At 34.3% G+C, this 20,591-nt stretch overlaps 1 protein-coding gene across 1 annotated transcript in view; it reads left to right on the plus strand.

The window, feature by feature from the left end:
• Positions 1 to 16,227, plus strand: part of DTWD2 (DTW domain containing 2) — a 95,918-nt gene extending 79,691 nt beyond the window's left edge. Inside the window, exons 5-6 of the mRNA XM_035310671.1 lie at positions 9,269 to 9,397; positions 12,277 to 16,227. Of these exons, the coding sequence (XP_035166562.1) occupies positions 9,269 to 9,397; positions 12,277 to 12,447 (300 nt within the window). The 3' untranslated portion in view covers positions 12,448 to 16,227. The remainder of the gene's footprint in view (positions 1 to 9,268; positions 9,398 to 12,276) is intronic.
• Positions 16,228 to 20,591: the final 4,364 nt, after the last annotated feature.

Genomic DNA, 20,591 nt, shown 5'->3' on the forward strand with positions numbered 1-20,591 from the left:
TATTTAACACATTATAAGTAAAAACAAACCAGAGAAAGCAAAAGTAATTAGTAGGTTCCAAAGAACAAAGTCGTTGTGTTGATGCTACTGAGGTATTTAATTTCCCTTTTCAATTTTCTGATATTTGCAGGTAATTAAAGTTAAATGGCTGTGACAATACATGTAATTAAATTTGCTTTCTACATTTCATGACCCCATTCTCTAGATCTGTACTCTGCTCACTGACTGAATTTACTTGCAGCACTTTCCTTTTGTATTAATTATTAAAAGAATAATGCTGCATAAAATATTGATCTGTTGCCTGACATTCGTTTTTGAAATGTAAGCAAAGCAAGAGAGATATTACCAAAAACAATTTCTGGGTCTTTCCTTTCCCTAAATACAAAACCACAATGAATGGAAATGAACTAAGAATGCATAGGCATTTTACGAAGTGCCAAGCATGCCCCGTAAAACTCACATTTAAATATAATTACTTTTACATAACATAATGTCACTATTAAATTACATCATTCCTTAGGTATAGGTAAAAACATGCAGTTTCAGAAGCTGAGACCAAGACCAGATGGTACTTCAATTATCTGTAGACAGAATTTTGTCTTAATATCACTAGGTCAGTCCTATCCTCTGTTTTGTCTTAGCTGTGAGACTTTTCCTTTCATTACAATTTCACTATGTTAGCTGTTAATTCTATGTAAGCCATTTGGGTTAACCTAATGATACATTGTCTTACAAGAATTTGATCCTTTGGATCAGAATTTCAGCCTGTCTGCAGCAGGACTTTATTTCAGTTACATATGTTAACTGAAGACCATACTATTTTGCTTTCTTTAAGAATAAGGGCTTCTTTATGATTTTTTAATTTTTTGTAAAGTATTCATGCTTGTAAATATTCATTAAAGGATCATAGTGAAATAGTGAAGGGAACCCTAATTTCTTTTATTCCCATATGTAAGAAAGAATGGCATAATTAGCTTGCTTTTTTCTCCTTGCCTCTCCCATAGCTTCTTAAAAAATCACACACATACACAAATGAAGAAGGAAAATACTCCTTCTTTTCTCATTTCAGAGCAGCACTTACTGTTTCCCATTTGTCTCCAGATTCTCCATCTGCCTTCTAAGTGCTTTACAACATTGGCTGCATCTCGAGACCTTGGAGCTCAGAAAAAAAAGGTGACTTGCCTAAATTGTCACTATTGTTTAGTGAGTATTTTGTGACATCTAGACCAATGTCTTGTCTTTTCTGAGCAGGATTCATGCATACAGACATTTACCTGTCACTGTTAGCAGCCTGCTGTTCTGACATCTTAGAAAGTGCTGTTCTAGATAACTTCCACCCATTAAAATTTTTAATTTATTTGGAAGTTCCTGTTCCTCTTGTAGTAAGTTAGAAACTTTGTGCAGAACAGTGATATTAAAGAGAATACTTTCTTTTTGACATACCTCCTGCTTACACGTCATTTGTAGAAAGTAGGCCAAAACACCTTGTCTGCTTCTTTGAAAAAGGAATTCCTCAGGTAAGCATAGGTTTAGTTATTTATTTTGGTGTGAACACTTAGTTCTTACTGTGTATTTTCCATGCATGGTGCAAATGATGACAGACATCTTGGGAAAAGGTGTGAAACATTAAGATTCTGTGACTTTACCCTTTCCATATTGTATGCAATGGTAAGGCCTCAAAATATGCAGATGGGCATAAGCAGCTCTCGAAATAGCTTTAGAAAACATAGTTTATTTTGCTTGTACTTCTAAACTACTAAATTTACAGGTGTCTTGACTACGCTATTTGAGAATCTAAAGAGGAGTCAATTTTATTTGATTTTTCCAATATGTGACAAGTACTAAACTGTTGCATTCTCTTAGCTCCTCTGAAAATTTGCTCAGAATTTGAGTTGTTATGAAAACTGTAATGACAGGTAAAGAACACTTCGGCAATGATTGGATAGGCCAGAAGGACCTGTTGTAAATAGTTTTATAAATCAGATGAGATGTTAAGGAGGCCACTAGCAGGTCTTGTGTGTTTTTATGTAGCTCTTTGATTTTGTAGTGAATTAAAGAGAGAATTATTCAGGGTAAGGAATTTGTTGGTAGTTGTTGGACTTTCTCAAAGCAATCTGCATATGTGGTACTAAATATTTTGGATTACCCTTTTTTATTCAAGAAAATTATATTTTAAAAATTGAATTTTACCGTAACTTCATACACAATAATATGTAAAGATGATCAATATGGATATATGAATTAAATTACAGGTATATTTTAAAAAGTGAGATATCTATTTTGGTTTCTATTTTCTTAACTTTTAAAGGTATTTAGCAGGTATTTTAAGTATTTAGAAGACATTTTAACTATTTAATGAATGGAACCTTCTTGTTCAAGTATCAAATGCTACAGTCCTTACACAAACTTTACTACAAAGTAGAAATCATGCTACATGGGAAACTTGTCCTTTGCAGATAAATTATACCATCTGTAAGGGTTTATTTTTGTTTGTTTACAACATTTTTTTTTAAATTCTGTTCGTCACAATTCCTGGAGATCTTCAAGATGTAGATATAGAACTTAGTGGCATGGCTTACTGGTGGACTTGTCAGTACTAGGTTAAAGGTTGGACTCGATGATCTTAGAGGTCTTTTCCAGCCTGAATGATTTTCCAGACTGAATGAATATGTTTTCTATGAGTCTATGACTTACCATATTTTTTTAAACTGTGGCATATATGATGTTATATTTTTAGGTCATAAGAGCTTTGGATTTATTCTGATTTCTTTTTAAAGGCAGTCTTTTCTTTGTGGATTCATTACTTCCTTGCCCATGTCTTGGAGAGACTTGCTCAGGAAAGACTTCCTATTGAACAAATTTGCCTCAAGTGTTACAGGAGCACTCTAAAAACCTTCAGTTTTGCAGGGATGGTGTGGAGAAAGACAATGTGTACACTTGTGCTTTTTTGTTGTTGCTGTTTGTTTGTTTTGCCACATTTCTTTTTTTTTTTTTTTTTTTTTTTTTCCGTCCAAAATTTTCTGTAGTTATGTAGTGTTAAAATCTCTGTCTATGAAGAGCATGTTCCTATTGCAGTTTAATTTCCTTTCTGTCAGTCAAGTATATCTAAAAGTGAAAGCAAGGCACACAGTAAAGAAATATTCTGTACAATCTTAATTATCTCCATCAAAAAGATATTTAAAAAGAAAGGTCAGAATATTGCAAAACACTGAAAAACATTTTTTTTTGAGAATGTACTTATAAGACACTCAAATATTTTGATTAATATCAAATTACAGCACATGTATTTTCTTTCAGACTTCTGTATACAGTAACAGGAAAGAGACATAATGAAATCCAGAGATGCTGGTTTTAAAAGAGGTGTCATTGGACATAGTCAAGGAACAAAGAGACATCTTGTGGGATTATATTCAGATGATGAGCATTAGGTCACTCAATGAGTAGCTCTAATGATTTTTTTTGGACCATTTATCTTTTGTGTACAGTGGCCCACTGGACTAACATTTTGGTTCTTAAATTGTTTGGGTTGCAGAAGCAAAGTAAAGGCATTCTTGAAAGTGCATAGAAATAAAATGCATTTTCATATTTTAGTCACATATTTAATGACCTTGGAAAGAAATTCAGGTACTTTTAATAAGCGTGTAAGAAGGTTTCTCTTTTTGACCTGTAAAAGACTGAATGAGAATTGCAATTCTGCATTCAGATTCTTGAGCACAGGAAGAAAGGATCAATGGTTGACAGAAGGTTTTGCAGCCACATTGTGCTGTTCAGCCGAAGCAGTTCTGCTTCTCTAGGAAAGAGAGGATATTACATGTTTAAATGTCACAGCAGCAGGGAGATATCCCAAGGCTTGTTGTAGTGATAAAGCTCTTGAGTGTAACCTGAAGTTATAAATTGCCTGAGAGGAAAGCTACCCAAGGAGAGTGGTTCTTGGGGGGTCATTGGATATTGTCCAGGAAAATGTGGAAAATATCTTGTCATTTCATAGAAATTGAACAAATTGCTTTTCCTGAAGTTCACCTGAAAGTTGCAATGCAATCTGTGATATGTTTCAGCGGTTTACACGGAACATACACAGGAACATCATGGATATGTCTAAATATTCAATGAAAAGACATGCAGAATGGGTAGAGGTTTTTGTGACATCCGTTTACTTTTTCAGGCTATCCATTTGTGACAGTTTCATGGCAGTTTTTCCCTGCAGTACTTGGAAACAGTGCTCTTACGATGTCACTTTAAATTAAAGCCAAGTTTTGAACAGAATTACTTATTTATATTCCTGATCTAAATTTCAGTGGCATGCTGAGGCTAACTTTGCTCAGGATATTTTCTCTGTGATGAAGGTAACTTTATTTAACTGTTTGAGTTTTCTGTGCTTTAATACGTACAATATTTTGTGTTGGCGTGCAGGTAAAAGGTACTTTTACCAACTGGATACTGAGTGAAAGATGATCTTCCCCATGCCTGACCCCCTTTTCTGTTAGAAGTTGTCTGTGAAGTAGCACACAGACAATGCCTTTCCTCTTCAGTACCCCTAATTTTTTTTTTCCTAGTTTCTAGAATGACGGGCAAGATGTGGGGATGTGTTTGTAGTCTCTCTTTTTCTGTGCTTTTTGAGTTCCTTTTATAATATTTTGTTGTTGTTGTTTTCCTTTTTTTCCCCCACTACCTTTTTTTCCTGGAAGGTAATTATTAAAATAGCACATATGAATAGTAAACAGTGCCTATGTAAAACAGGATGAGTGATGGTACTTCCATGCATCCTTCTTTTAGAGTTGAGCAAATTAATTCCCAAACAGAAATCCAGATATTAGAATTTTTTAGAATTTCTGTTAACACAAGTAACGGAGGAGGGACTTTAAAATAAGTGCCAGGATTTTCATAGAAGAGACAATAGCATGTGTTCTCTTCTTGCTTTGACATGCCTACAAGTGTAATTGCTGAAAATGAGAAAACCCCAAACTGCTGAAAGTGTGCTCTGTGAGATGGGTGTACTAACTTTATAGCTTATCTTTGTTCTTTGGGATGTGCTGTTTTCCAAACGTGTTTGTGCATAATGCTGTATTCTCTTTGGAGACTAAATCTAGTAACAATAATCATGAAGAAATTGGCATAGAAAAGGTGAAAAGATAAGGAAATTGACATTAAGGAGAGAACTGAGTTAAAGCTTCCTGCAAGACCTCATGTCTTAATTTTTAAAATAAGAGCAGAAATCAATTGCCTGACTTAACTGACTTAATTTTTGAAAATTTCAAACAGCTGTCTGGACCATATCAAGGCAACACTTTTGCTTCCATCAGTTCTCAACAGCTAAACTGGATTAATGGGGGTGTTTTTTGCCTGGGACATCTCCAAAGAGGGAAGAAAAATGCAGCCCTCAAAAATTCTAAAGGACCACTATTTCTACTACAGAGTTCGAATACTCTGTAAATGCTCAAAGGCTCTAGCATTTGCTAAGAGTATGTTGGCAGAGAAGCCTGTGTTTATTAAATTAGTGTAACAGTGTGTAAGAATTGCTGACATGTGGGTTTCTGGAAAGCCTGAGTCTTAAGTTACACATAGAAAACTCTATTGTATGTGTTGCTTTATGCTTCTGATGGCTTGAAAATTAAGTCCCCAAACTCCCTTGCACTTAAAAAAGCATAGATACCCTAATTTCAATGTTTTGGCTAAACTCCAGTGTGTAATTGCATTCAGCTTATCTAAATTCCCCTCTCTAGTTTGAATTGATTGAGTTAGTCTCCATTTTCTGTCTTATGCTTTTTATTTTGGTGAGTGGCGTTAAATGGGCTGCTGTTTCTTCAACCTGATGTTGCTGTGTGTTGTTAGTAAGTGAAAATATTCCAAAGCATACATATAGTTTGCAAATTACTTTGACTAGCTAATATATATATATATATATATTGTACCAATATATCTTCAACATTTTATAGGGAAATGGTTATAAAATACAATGATACTTTTTTTTTTTTTTTTTTTTTTTTTAAATGGTGTAATGGTGTTATTTATAGTCATTGTGGCATTTTGATGTGTAATGCTGGAGCCAGATAATCCAATTTTATTTACATTAACTGTGAAAGTGCATTTCTTTAACTTAGAAATAATCTTGCTCATTTGAGACACAGGGGTAACAGACAAAGGATTAATCTGTGGATTAATAGTGGAGAATTTTTGGTGAGATTGTTACAGTATCCTACCTGAAGTGGCATTGGGTGCTATTAATTGAACTCCACAAAAGTCAAGGGAAATTTTAGACTTTTTGGCTGAAAGTGGTAACATCGTCCTCCTCCCCAGCCACATTCAAGAAGAGAAAATGTTTTATGTATTTAGGCATTTTTTCTTCAAGAAAATATTCTTCCCATATGAAATATGTATTGATTCATTCATTTTGATGCCTGTGTTCTTTTGTCTTTGTCTTACCATGCAGTTTATTCTCAAAGTTGGTAAAGACTAAACCTTCTTTGTGTGTTTTATTCATTCAATGAGTGTACCTACTTTGAGATAGACAGTCATTCAGTTAATGCATCCAAACTGAGAAGAACAATAAGGCTACCCTAGCGTATTTCAGATGATGTTTCTGTGACTAAGGATCTCTTGGTTAGATACCGTGCCCCCTTGGAGTTAAGAGAATCTAAAATTCATGTTTGTTGAAAACAGCCAAAAAGATGAACTTTAGGAGGGAGTTGTCCTGGCAAAATATTCTTCCTCCAGTCTCCACCACTGTACTGTCTGTCTGTGGTATTTTCATCCCACTCCTGTGAATTTTTAATTTTTCAGGAAAATGGATTAGGACTAATGGTTTCCATCCTCTCATTCTCCCCCCCAAAAAGAACAAAGAATCTGGTTGCTGTTGCTATTAGAAATACAAATTTGCCTTTTGTACAATATTAGCTGTTTGAAACCTGTACTTACAGACTTTTGGACTCCACAGTGTAAGGTAGAGTGCAGGCTGCATTTCTTCCATAAAAGTTGTTTTGCAATCATAAATAATCATTTTCTCTCTGGAATACTGATGATCTTAACAGTATTTCAACATAAGCAATATGAAATAAAGTATAGAAACTACCAGATAGAACTTCTCCCAGACAGCTCCTACAAAGAAAAAAAAAAGCCTTAAGACATTGTTGATCACGCCTAAAGAGGGGGAAGCCAATGCATCTTCAGTTAGTTGATGAGGTGGTTTCTTTCAGTCTCTGTAGAAATACTCTGTGAAGATTTTAGTTGTCTGGTATTGAGGGTAGGCATTTGGTCTGCTGCACAGGCTACATCCTGGAGTAGCAGGGTGTGTTTGGATTTACCCTGTTTTTTAATACCAGTCTAGGAAGTTCTGAGAAGGGACTAAAAGCTCTCTTCAGTATAGAGCTGTGTGTAATTGCAATAAACTAGATTTCCTAACATGTCATGATGGAGATCCTTACATGGTCCCAGAAGGGGAATGTAAACAGAAGGCAAACCTTGAGGGACAAATGAAGATTAAATTAATTTGCCAAATTTTCATTTGATTTTGCTTTTCATTTTTCACACTGAGGTCCAAATTCTACATTTTCTACATGTTCTCTTCTAAATGTTTATCCCCGTTTGATTTTTCAATACTGCAACAAATTGAAGGAAGTAGTTGATAAATGCTAGTATGTATCTCTGAAAATGATCTCTCTCTCTAAACAGTCCTTGCTAGAAACTTTTAAAACATTCTGAAACATCCATATTTTTGTCCTTCAAACACATCCAGTAAGAAGACCAGAATTTATAAAATCAAAACCAAAACAGTTTCCTCTGATAAACAAGTTAGGACCTTTTGTCTCTGAGATACATTTTTCTCCTTTGTTATATTTGAGTATATTAAGCTTTTATAGCTAACTTGTTTGGCCTTTCCAGAATGGCTTTGCTCTTTTTTCTTTTTTTCTTTCTCTCTCTCTTTTTTTTTTTTTTTTTCCCCTTCCATTAAATTGAGGTCAGTTAGTATTTGATCTGATTCATTCAAGGTTGTTCAGCAGCTCAGAGGTTCTCTTTTATATACGAGGTGTCCTGAACTTTTAAGAATGGGTAATTGCATGTGAAAGAGATGATGGAAAATGACTAAAATAAAAACGAAACTGGGAAAAGCAAAGAGGGTAAAGTCTGAATAAAGTGAGAAATGCTGAAAAACCTCAGGCAAGCATGATGGAGGCAAATATCACAATATAGTGACAGTCACTCATTTTCCAGAGAAGATGGAAAAATAAAGATAGTTTTTAGGATGAAATTCAAAAAGGAAATGAATTGACTTGCATGTTTATAATAATTCTATAGGGTTTCTTGCATCATACTATATATTTTTTAAAATAAACTGATGTTTTATTAAGAATGGTGATAATGCTGACAAAATGTTAACTTGTATGGTAAATTGTATTTTAAACTTATTACTTTATATTTTCATATAAATAATAGTATCTGAATCTCTCACAAAGTCTAATTATGTAAATTCTGTGATTTTTAAACAGCTGTGTAGAAATGCAATAAAAGCTTTTGTGCTGATAAAACAGACAATGAATTACATTTCATTGAATTTCATTGTATTTCATTGTATTTCATTGAATTACATTTCTTTTTCTGAAAAACCTTTAACTTATAAGGCAGTTATTGCTTGGGGCAGAGCAAATAAATCCGTTTCAAACACGATTTAGGTAAGCAAAGAGTTCTCATAAGTTACCTAAAAAACTATATGAATAAATGTAGTTTCTAAAAGTCTTTCATTCGGAACATGACAACTTTTAACCAGTGGAAATAATGTCAATGACTATTCAGAGTCATTATATACTATGATGTATGTGTATAGGTTACAGTCTAGGCTTGTGTGTGTTTCGATTGTGCAATAAAATAAGTGTGTGAGAATAGTTTTGTTTTTGTTATAGGATGTCTATGCAAACTGAAATTGGTTGCGAAAATTTCTTTGTTTTGAGGGATTTTTCTGATGAGAAGCACAGAAGAATAACAACTTACTCATATTGTACAACGTCTATTTCACTGAATCTTTCTCTAACAAACAATTGTATTTTCTTTAGATGTTTGTACAGTAACAAATGTGCAGTTTTCTCTGATGGTGACTTGTAGGTTATATAGTATTATACATAGCAGTGGCATATCATTGCTTACTGGGAGACAAAGTATCAGAAAAGGTTAGAAAGCAATTAACCACAGAGGAGAAGGGGCTTTGTTTTGCTTAATGTTGGGAAGAAATGTCATTTGCTATATTGATGAGATTATTTGAGTAGAGTTTGCTATTTTTCAGGTGCAGTTAAAAACCAACATTTCAAGTCAATATGTAATTCGTACGCAGCCAACAAACACCTGTCTCTCTACACTTGAATGTGCAGCTGTTGCTCTTACTATTATGGAAAAAAATAAGAGTATACAGGAGGTATGTAACTAATTTTAAATACTTAAGTTTTTAAATGGTGGCACAGAATTTTTTGTTCTATCCTATAATAGATTTAAATTATTCTTTTGCCACAAAAAAAAAAAAAAAAAAAAAGTTGTCTCAGGGATAAATATCTTGCTTTGATGTTAAAAGTAGCAGCTAGTGTCAGATCATCTGAATGTATTTGGTGCTGGAATATACATCTTGGATGAATGCAGCATTTATCTTACAAACCACTTTTGCCTTTGGTAATGCTTCATATTGTATATGGAGTAGTATGTTATTGAAAATATCTCATATTCTCAATTACTCTCTTTTTTTTTTTCTTTTTTTTCTCTCCTTTTTCTTTTCTTACTTTGTCTAGTGCTTTCCCTGGCACTTCAACTTTTACAAATTTTCACTGTGCTGTCATGATGTAACTGTGTATCAAAATTCCCTTTTGTGAAGCACAGTCTTCAGTTTCATTTTTTTTCAAGATTTGAGTTCTATTTTTCTTGTATTTGTTACTCAATCTCCCTTCTTCCCTCTTACTTTTCTCCTTTTTGTTTGCTCTTTCTCTCTATTACATTCTCTCATCCTACTCATACTAATTTCTTGCACACTTCTTCCTGTAATTGAAACTCACTGAGAAGGGTGACTCAGATTCTCTTCATCCATACATTACATATTTTTAAAAGTTGATTTATAAGGCACCACATATATGCTGTTCTGACAAAGCTGAGGAATTAGCCCTAAACAGAAGTACTATTGTGTATACTGTAGATGCATGTGATGCATAGAGGCACTGTTATCTTTTCCTGTGTTTTTCTGACTTTCTAATTTTTTTGGGGGGGGGCATATGGGGGAGGTATTTCTTGGAAAATTATTGGATTTTAGGTTTTTCCAATATTCTATTTATTGGAAGCTCTTAAAAGTTGGAAGCTCTTAAAAGTTGGAAACTCTTGAGAATTTTAAAAATAACTTTGGATAGAATTTGTTAAAAAAGAAAAAAACTAATTTTGTTTGAGACAGATAATTATTTTACTGTATGGAAAATAGTAAGTTTTCCTGTGCAAAAGCTAGGCTGCAGAGACGATTTGAATACCCTCTCGCAGCTAGCTTGGAGATAAAGTGCTTTTGTAAGCCTGCCCCACTGACCTCCAGCACTTCTGTAGCCATGGAATGCAACACCCTGGCTTATGTCTTCCTGCCAGTCAGCTCACAACTCTTAGGTGTCATTCAAGGAATTTGGGACTTAACCGTGCTTGAGTTTAAGTTTATCCCAGGTCAAAGAATACTAATTAGACATTATCCTTTTCCTTGCAAGTTGTGATCCCTTCTAGTCCATGATGAAAGAGATTATGTCCTTTTATAATCTTTTGTTGTTGATATTAGTAATATCATTTAATAAGCCTTTTGAAATAGACGTAAAAGTAAATCCCAAACATAGACCCAGATACTGTAATCTGATTATGTGCCCAAAATGTAGTACTGAAGGATCCATGAAAAGAGATTTAAAGCTCATTTGTGTTTTCACTAGCATCCCTAGCATCTAGCATCTAGCATCTAATACATCTAGTGTTTATATCCCTCTTCATCAGATAATGAATATTGATAATGATACCTGACCTCAGTTTACTGGAAATGGTTCACAGGTCAAAAATTGTTTGCACAGTTGACATGGTGTAGAATACACCATCATCGTGTCAATATCTGTGACACTGAAGAGTCTCCTCAACTTTAAATCAGTTGCCCTTAGAATCAAGCTAGGACAAAATGCATGGCTGCAGAAGTTAAACCCAAGGAAAAAATGAGAAATACTGAAATTAAAGTGGGTTTTGCATATTTCTTATTTCCTTTAGTGTGCTGGGACAATGTTGACATATTTTTCCTTCATTAGGATTCCTGTTTTTTACAGACCAAGGGTGGATATTTCCTTAGTGTCTACAATTCATGGTCTTGTATTCTGTTTTATCTCAGCCACACAGAATTTGGCCCAACCTACTTTTCACAGACAAGATTAGCAGTTTCTCAAAGGTGCTTCTCTGAGTTTTCCAGTAGCCAAGATCTTTATAAACATTAGTGAACTTATAATCTCTGTGACTTAAGTGAGTGCTATAACATACAAGATGGCAAATTGAAGTCCAGAGCAGTGGAATTTAAAGATGAGCGCATAATTTGGTGCCAAAAGTAAGTGACTTGATTTTTTATGTGATCTAAATAGTCACATTTTACATGATAGAAACTCAGCTCCTGCTGACTGCACTTATATTTATGATTGCTTTACATGTCTGCACATATGGCCCCATGATACCGAGCCAAGCAACCAGGAAATGAAGAACCCACAGTTAGGAACCACTTGAGTTAAATAAGTGGCTTTATGAGTCCTACATAATTTCACTGGGCAGAGGCAGGAATGCAATCCAGTCTCCAGGATAGCAGTCCAGCTACCTTGATCATCAGACCCTCCCCTCTTTCTAAAACCCTTCTTCAAGTTATTTTGTTGTCCTGCAATCACAAATAGTTTAGTTACTGTTTCTTATTTTATTAAAGTCTGTTGGCTGAGTCACCCTAATGATTGCAGGCTATTTCTAACATCAGGCTAAAACTGTAGCTTGGAGTAATGTAGCTGGTACTGAAGATGGCATTGAGTGTGTCTGAGGAAGAAGTGAGGAATGACAGCAGGTATGTGGATGGGTGTCTACTATGTGGCTTCTTTTTGACATGTCTCTTGTTCAGCTGTGTCCTGTGTGGCTCCAAAGGTTCTAGCCACGTCAATTTTATAAGCATTTTGAAGTAGTTCTTGAATACAAAATGTCAGATAAATGATGCCTCCAAGGTGGCTTTCTAAAAGTCTTCTTTTTTTGTCTCCTTTCCCCCACCCTTCCATCTTTCTGCAGACTATACTCCGTCCACTTCAAGCTTTATGCTCTTTCCAGCTTCAGCATGGTGCCCAGATCCATCACAGCAAGGAACATCTTCTCAAGAATGGCTTGTATGACAAGCCAATGCCAAAGAATAAGCGCAAACTCAGAAGAATGGAGCTTTTGGTGAATAATGTAAAAATATAGGTAAACTGTACCTACAGTACAATGGGATTTATTTGCAGCTGGCAAATGCATATTAATCTGGGTTTAATCCAGACAGATTCCCATACTGTAATAAAATAACTTCTAGGCCCTTCATAGTCAAGAGTTTACCTACCAGCATGACAAACAGAAGTGGACAAACTTTTTCATTTTGCAGTAGGCCAGATGCCTTTGTTCAGATGGTAGAAGATCATTTTCATTTCCTATAGAAAAGGAGAAAATTCTGAGCATAATTCAGAGTTATATTATATCTTGGGTGAAAAGTATGATCCTCAGTAATACTAGATAAATTTACTTTGAAGAAGCTTTTATGAGTATGAAAATAAGAAGAATGTCAATGTAATCGAATGCTAGGTCTTCACTGTTTAGAAGTATATTGAATTTCTCCTATTTTAATTTCAATATCTAATTACAATAGGTTTTCAAACTGTAATTCCTTATGTTATTTAGTTCTCCTGAGCATAAGGCATGCTATTTGTATAGTTATTTTGACTTTGAATTAGAATTCATTTTTGTAATTGTATGTAACATTTTACAATGCAGTCAGGTTCAGTTTTTTTTCTTTGTTTTAGCTATTTAAATTAAGCTCATATAAATATATATATGTATGTATATATATTTATCTGAACACTTCTGATTTAAAAAATAGAAATAGAAAAAATGTGGAGAAATCATTTTGGAATTATAATTCAGGTTCTATTTTTTTTTTTTTTTTTTTAGCAAAACCAATTATTTTTTCTTCAGAAAGGGATGAAGGGGACATTTTATGCATAGGGCCAGCAAGGTATATCATATCCATACCCTTACATACACTTGTTATGCCAGTTACAGCATTAAATAAACGCAGTGTAGACAGCACATTCAGAAGTTAGATGCAATGATAGATGTTTATTTTTAGATACAGCCTACTAACATGTTTGCAGATCCATTAGACTTATGTGTGTTCTTTAGTTCTCTTTTAACTGTGATAAAAAATGTATTTCTTTCTAATGTGAATTGCTGCAAACAGAAGGATTGTGTATTTTTTACAGGCTTTGTGAATTAATGTTTTATGATCTAGAGAAAAAAAAAAAAGATGAAATAAAAGTTTTGATGTTCCTTTCTTCTTGTTTATATATTCCTCCATCATGAAACTGATGAAAATGCTTAATGTTTGTCTTCACTGTCCATTCCACTCAAGATAACAACATGGATCGAATTGGGTACTAATTAGTCTTTGACCAGATAAAGACATTTTGTCTTTAAGTTATGAACAGCAAATAAGGAAACTATTGGATTGGTGTGTAAACACTGCTCATCAGTTTATTAACTGAAAACATTTCTGCAATTAACAAGAGAGGTCAAAACTAGGTCAGAGATGAGCTAAGAAGTTCTGGTTAACCCTAAGCTAATAGTGACCTTTTGTTTAGGAATGGATTAACAATTTAATTTGTCTGGCTAAGCTAGTTTATATATATATAGTTTATATAACCTTGTCCTTTTTGGTCAAGATAAATGCTGTATTTGTCACTAATATCAGTAAACCTGAATTAGTTTTGACAAATCTGAAGCAAAACAGTCTTAAGTGACTAATGGTAGTGTAGATGCACTCTCCATTGGAATTGGAGAAAGGGTATGTTTATTCTGGTAGCAAAGCACAGTGCAGAAATCTCCAGCCTAGCCTAGAGTCTGAACTTGCTTTCTTGTGCAACTTGTGTGTGCAATCTTTTGTGTGACGCTGCCTCTAGTTCTGGAGTTGGCATTGCTCATACTGGTCTGTGAATCTGTTTCCCCCATGCTCTGGGATCCAAGCATTAATAAAAGAAATGGCGTTATCAGTTAGGATTTATTTTTAATGTAATTTTTACATATATGGATGATGTTCACATTTAACACTGCATATTAATTTAGTTTACCTTGTTTTAGACTCATTTAGAACTATAATATATTTTTTGATAAATATTGTGAAGATTATTTTTGTAAACAAAACTGTAAATGTGTCTTTCAGCAGAATGTGAACTTACATTATGCAGAACAGAAAGGCATTTATTTTACTGCCTGGGATTCACAGACATCTGTAAAATGCCTTGGAATTACAGGATCAGAGAAATAGTTGTCCTAATTGAGTTATAATCCTGCATTAAATACTCTTGTGTATACAATCTGTGGATTCAGAGTTTTCATGTTTTTCAGCAAAGGACAAATTCTACACAGCTTAGTTTTTACTTTTGTTGATTCCTCTTATTCTTCTAATTTTGCTCCTGTGGTTAACAGGATTTGTAGGATCTGATGCTGGATGCATGGAAGCCTTTAATTGCTAATTTCCCATGTTGTACTACTGTACTAGGTCAATCACTATGCAGCAGTTGCTGAAGAAATGAAAAACAATTCACTGAAAACCTCCAGGCATTTTATTTTTTAAGATTTTTGTTTATCCCATTGCATCTCTATTAGATTGATCATTTAGGTGCAGCACAGCAATTACATGAAATTCAATTTCAGATTTGTTTGAAGCTGTTAAACAAAAAATACAAAACTTTTTTATTTTTTATTTATTTATTTATTTATTTTGACAGAACTTGTCTGGCTTTAAAAATATATGCTGAAGAAAAAAATAAAGATAAGAGTTTAGAAGGTTCAAGTGTTCTGGATTCAGAATTTACCTCTAAATACATTGCCTCAAAGAAATGAGTACTCCACAGTCCAAACTCTTTTGAGGGAAGTTGTGCTTGATGAAGCAGCACTCTTCGCAGGCAATTCCATTACAATGAGTTTAATTTGCAGTTTTATTTTTTGCAGTAATGGTCAATCTGTTTTGTTTTTTCCTACCAAAAGATTAATGAGTCAAAACCACCAGTCTAACAAGATATTGATTAAGAAGAAAGGAATGCATTTGCTTCTAATGTTTGTTCCTTTGTCCTTGTCCACTTTATGTTTCCAAATATTACTTACCAAAATGAAATCTGCCTTATATGTTCCACTGCATCATGCTTTGGGGAACCTTTGAGATGGATAGCAGGCTTTTGAACATGTGTATAAGTTCTGCAAAAGTGGGCACTGTTAAATCTGTGTGTTTTCATAATCCACAATATAAAGTTTGTTGAAAAAAAGGCAAAGTGAGAAATCTTTCAAATTAAGGACATAAGAAAACCCTTATGTTTAGGAAGCTTTCAAATAAACAGGTTCAAATTTCTTAATCTCAGATTAAGAGATGCCCAGGACAAACATAAATTTTCTGGGATATGGTGTTATATTGCTAAGAAATTACCAGTTGATTAATTTTCCTTTAAATAATTGCAAAACTTTGCAAATGACTTAAAAACTGGCAAAAAATATTTTAAGGCCAGGCGTTTCCTTCTCAACTGTTTTATTAGAATAAAAAACTGCTTATGTTGCATTATTTTCCACAACTTTCTACTGATTTTGAAATTTAATTAAAAGCTGAACTTTTAAAAAGAGTAGTAGTTCATGCTTTTCTCTTGAGGTTTGTGTTTATTAAGCCAATATATGGGAATATACATAAATTATATACTTATTTTTGCTTCGAAGCTGTGGAAGATCTAATTTGCTATGTTCATGTGCTGCTATGTCTCTACATAATTTGATGTTTGCATATGCTGATATCACAAGGATGTATACCAAATCCTCTGTTGTGCCTTTTTAGCACCTTTCATTCAGTTAATGAATAGACGTGGCTTTTTCTGTGCTATTTGAAGAAAAGGGTTCCTTTGTTATCCATTAAAAACTGCATCAAGATTAAATTTCTGTGGCACAATCTTTAAAGCATTTCAGTTTCACTGCTCTCTTCTCTCTTTCTGCAGTAGTGGCTGACTCCTGTTTGCTACCCTACAAACACACACCCCTTCCCATACTCTTGCACCCCCAAAATGATGCATCTCCAGCTCAGTGGCCCACCAGCAGTAATGACCTGAACAAGCTGTATCGCCCATACCCTTTCCTTCCCCAGATTCTTGTATTCGAGTGGAAATAAAACAAAACAAAAATGGTTTTCTTTTTATCTTCTCCCTACTACAAAATGTGTGTTTTAGGAAGTTCCACGTGCCTGCAGCTACTAGATTTGTTGCTTGTGTCCCCTGTCACAATCCCTCCAAAGACCTAACACTTCATGTCTTGAGTGTTGCTTCTTATGTAGTGGGGTGCAGGGAAGTGAAGAGGGGAGAAAGGAAGCAAAAGACTGTTTTAAGAAATTGGTTAGGGGACTTAAAAGTTGCTTCTATTGTAAGGTATAGCTGGTATAAAGCTTGATACATGTTGCTGTGGCTTGGTGTTCACTTAATACCAGCATGTTCCTAACAGTTTGGCTTGTTTGCAGAGCATATCCCAGGGTGGCTTCTTTGTTTTCCTGTTATAAGATGCACTAAAGACTTTGGATTCCTGAATATTTATAAAAGAGGCCAAATATTTTTTTTCTGCCTGAGAAGGTATTTTTATCACTAAGCAACAACAACAAAAAGCTGTACCTGTGTGGCTGCAATGCTTGCAGCACAATTAGTTGTAGCTGAGGCTGATTCATGTGCCCCTCTTGGTCTGGGTAGATTGTGTTTGCCTGCATATTGCACATCTTCTGTCATGGATGTAAGAGGCAGCAGATGCTCAGTTGGAACTGGCTTTGAACTGTTCTCTCTGCCCATGTAAGTAATAATTAAAAACCTCAGTAGATGTAACAGACCATATGCTATGCTGTGGCCTACTGTGTCTGTAAGGACAGGTAACAAGTTTTAGCTCTTATATCTGAACTGAAACTGGGAACTTATCTGGCATATAAATACTTCAACCAAGGAGTGTTATTTGGGCTTGAATATATTTGGGCCAGGATATAGCCTCAATAAAGATGTACATCAAAGAGTATATACCAGTGACTTAAAGCACATTGAGACAAATCTTATCCTTTGTGTGTTAGTGCAATAGAGCAATTACAAATATTTGGCAAATCATTCTATTTACATATGTAAATATAGATCATATATTTATTATATGAATATAAAAGTAGTTATAAATTATCACCAGCATTTAAATAGCTTATAAAAATAAAATTAACTTTCTATTAAAAAAAAGTCAGTGGTTCTAGCTCCTTGTCTTCGTTTTGCTGTACGTTTGCATTAATATTTGAAAATATAGCATATGGTTAGATGACAGTAATAGTATTTTTTTTTTTTTTCGTAATACATATATATTTTAAATGTATTTATAGTGAAATGGGTTATATACTGGTTGTGATTCAGCATTTGCAGAATTGAGGTCTGTGTTTGAACCTTTTCCATAAGTATTAACAATAGGCACTGAGAAAAAGTGATATTGTATTATATTAATTTATCGGTTAAGGTACTTTATTATACTGCAAATAAACCTCCAAGGGAATTTAATTTTACACAAAGTCAAATTCCTTATTTTTTTTTTTCAGTTAAGGAATTATGTAGGATGTTTAAAGTCAGTGCTAGATGTGCTAGTGTATTCTAAAAATGGAATAAGTGCTGGGAGGAGTAGTGACTTTAGATGAAAAGATCACCTATACAGTTTTCCTTTGAAAGGTTGTGAGGATTTATTTCCTTTCTCAGTAGGCATGTCTATGGTATACCTTTTTTTTTTTTTTTTTTTTTTTTTCAATTTAAGTGTAATAAAATTGTACAGAACTTATCGTTCATTCTGCTTCATTCTGGATTATGTTAATAATGGATATGTAATGAAAGTTGATGGTAGTCAGGTATTAGCCAAAAGGTCGAACACTGACCCTTTGTTACTCTTTCTTTATCCAAAGCAATTTTGTGTCTGAGTTTTTAAGCTTTTTTTTTTTTTTTTTTTTTTTTTTTTTAGTTTAAATTTGCGTTGCATTTGACTTTGAAACAGTTGTTAGCTTCTTGTACTGTTTTGTTTTATTCACCTGCCTCCCCCCACAACAGACAGCAGTTCTTTCCTCTGGGGTTCATACTGCTGGTCTGCCTGTGATCAGCAAGATTTTCACGTTCTTTTGCAGGGCACACTGAACGTACACCTCTTGCTGGAAAACTAAATCATCCTGGCCTCTCTCTTCAGACAGCAGTCATGCTTCCTTTTTGACCTCATCATCACTCACAGTCTCAGATGATATTATGCAAGGCTGTTCCGTTTTGTTGGGGGCATTACATGTTTTTGATAGGAGTAAAGAGAACACAGTATGAATGTGAATATCCATTGCAGTTATTGTTTAACAGAGGTTTATTTGAAATGGAGAAAATAAAAAGTCAATATTTGTCAAATGATAAAGGACAAAATATGGAAGTGAGCTTTTAAGGACTTAAAGGACCAGATTTTATACCCTGTGTAGGAGCAAATAATGGGAGAACCTTCTTTATGTGCCCTTCTTTATGTGCCCTTCAGAGGGAAAGTCACTGCTCTTCTGTTCAAGGTAGTTGAAGAGCAACTCTGTGTCCCTATAAGCATGCATCATTGCAAAGAGGGAGACCAAACGGCATTACTGTTGCTTACCTTAAAATGGTTGTAACCCTCTGTGTTATTTCTGAAAGAGCAAAACTCTAGATATAATGCAGCCTCTTTTAAGTTTCTACGGGCTTTGAAGCAGGAGGAAGTTAAGGGTATTCAAAAATTAGTCAAGAGAAGCATTCTTTTACCTGGCAGCATTGTGTACCCCAGGCATAAACTGGTCTGAATTACTGCTGCTATTTTCACAGTGTGTATACGAGAGAGTAATAGCTAATTCAAAGTGTTGCTAAAGTTTGGGAAGAGGGAATTGAGTGATTCTAGTTTTGTTTGTTTGATTTTTTTTTAAGGTAGCTATAAACAAATTCAGGAACAGGGGAGTTGTTTTTGAAGAAAGTTGGTTGGATGTGGAGAGAGGTATGAATGACAGAAACAGAGAATTTAGACCCTGTGATTTACATCTGCTCTGACTTGCCATCACTTTCAAGTCAGAAAAACTGTAATGTGAATGCTATAAACTTTCAGAGAGCTAGGTCGGTTTTCATCTTCATATTCCACTGAAATTCTCAAACAAGGTCCTGAGCTGCCCTTTGCAGAGATATGAACTTGGATTGAGTTAACTGTAAGTTTTAAATCTGACATCTGACTTTGATTTTTTTTTTCCTTGTAAAACACTGAGTACATTCTTCTGTCTCAAAATCACTGAAGATGGAAACCTATTTGTACTATTATAGTTCTTTGTACATGTCTCAAACTTCTGAAATGAAACATCAGGATCCTGAAATAATTGTGTTAATTGCGTCCATTTCATGGCAACAGCTGAGTTTCTTCCCATTTATAAGTACATCTAAAATTACTGTCATACTAATTCCTTTATTTTGAGAATGTTACTAGTTCCTAGAAGTAGATGTTTGGCAGGTAGTTATTTATTTACTTATATCAAAATGCTACTCATATCAACCTATTTATATTTACTCACAAATTTTTAGGAAGTTTGTCTAGTGCACAACAGATGTTCCACCTTTTAATCCAAGATGCTCTTTCTGATGTGTGGCAGGTAATAGGTATCCATAAATAAATGCTTCATACAATCTTTCTTTTCTCTCTCTCTCTTTTTTTTTTTTTTAGAGAAAAAAAAAAACAAAAAAACAAAAAAAAAAACAGCACTTGTGCTTTACATTGGAACCTAATGAAAGGGAAAAAATAAAATATGACAAGAGTGTTCTGCTGAGTGATTCTTCCAGCTAAGTTGATGATTTCTACAGGGGGATGCCTCATGAATAATTCAGATGAGATAGAAGCAAGTGCCTCATTGGCCTTTGACTCAATGAAGAAATCATGTTGGAACCAAAGCATCCTATGTAAAATGTATGATAGTGTTAATGCTAATGTTTAAGTATTAATAAGTTTTGTCCTGTAGGGTAGCCAGGGGTGCAGTAGGATTGAAGCAAGACAGCATTTGTGTATATCTCTTCTGAAGCTGTCACAAGTGCTTTGTTTTAAAATAGAGCTCAGTGGATGGTCACTGTTGCCTGAAGTAGCACCAGGCACCAGTTCTCAGGCAAGTTGAATTGGCTTTCAAAAGAGCATATGCTGTCAAAATTATACAGATAAGTGTGTAGGAGTGGAGCAGGTACCCCATTTCATATTGCTCAGCTTCCTGAAGAATTATACTTTTTAACTTTTTTTTTTTTTTTTTTTTTTTTTTTTTT

This window comes from Oxyura jamaicensis, chromosome Z (assembly GCF_011077185.1).
Source record: "Oxyura jamaicensis isolate SHBP4307 breed ruddy duck chromosome Z, BPBGC_Ojam_1.0, whole genome shotgun sequence".
NCBI lineage: Eukaryota > Metazoa > Chordata > Aves > Anseriformes > Anatidae > Oxyura > Oxyura jamaicensis.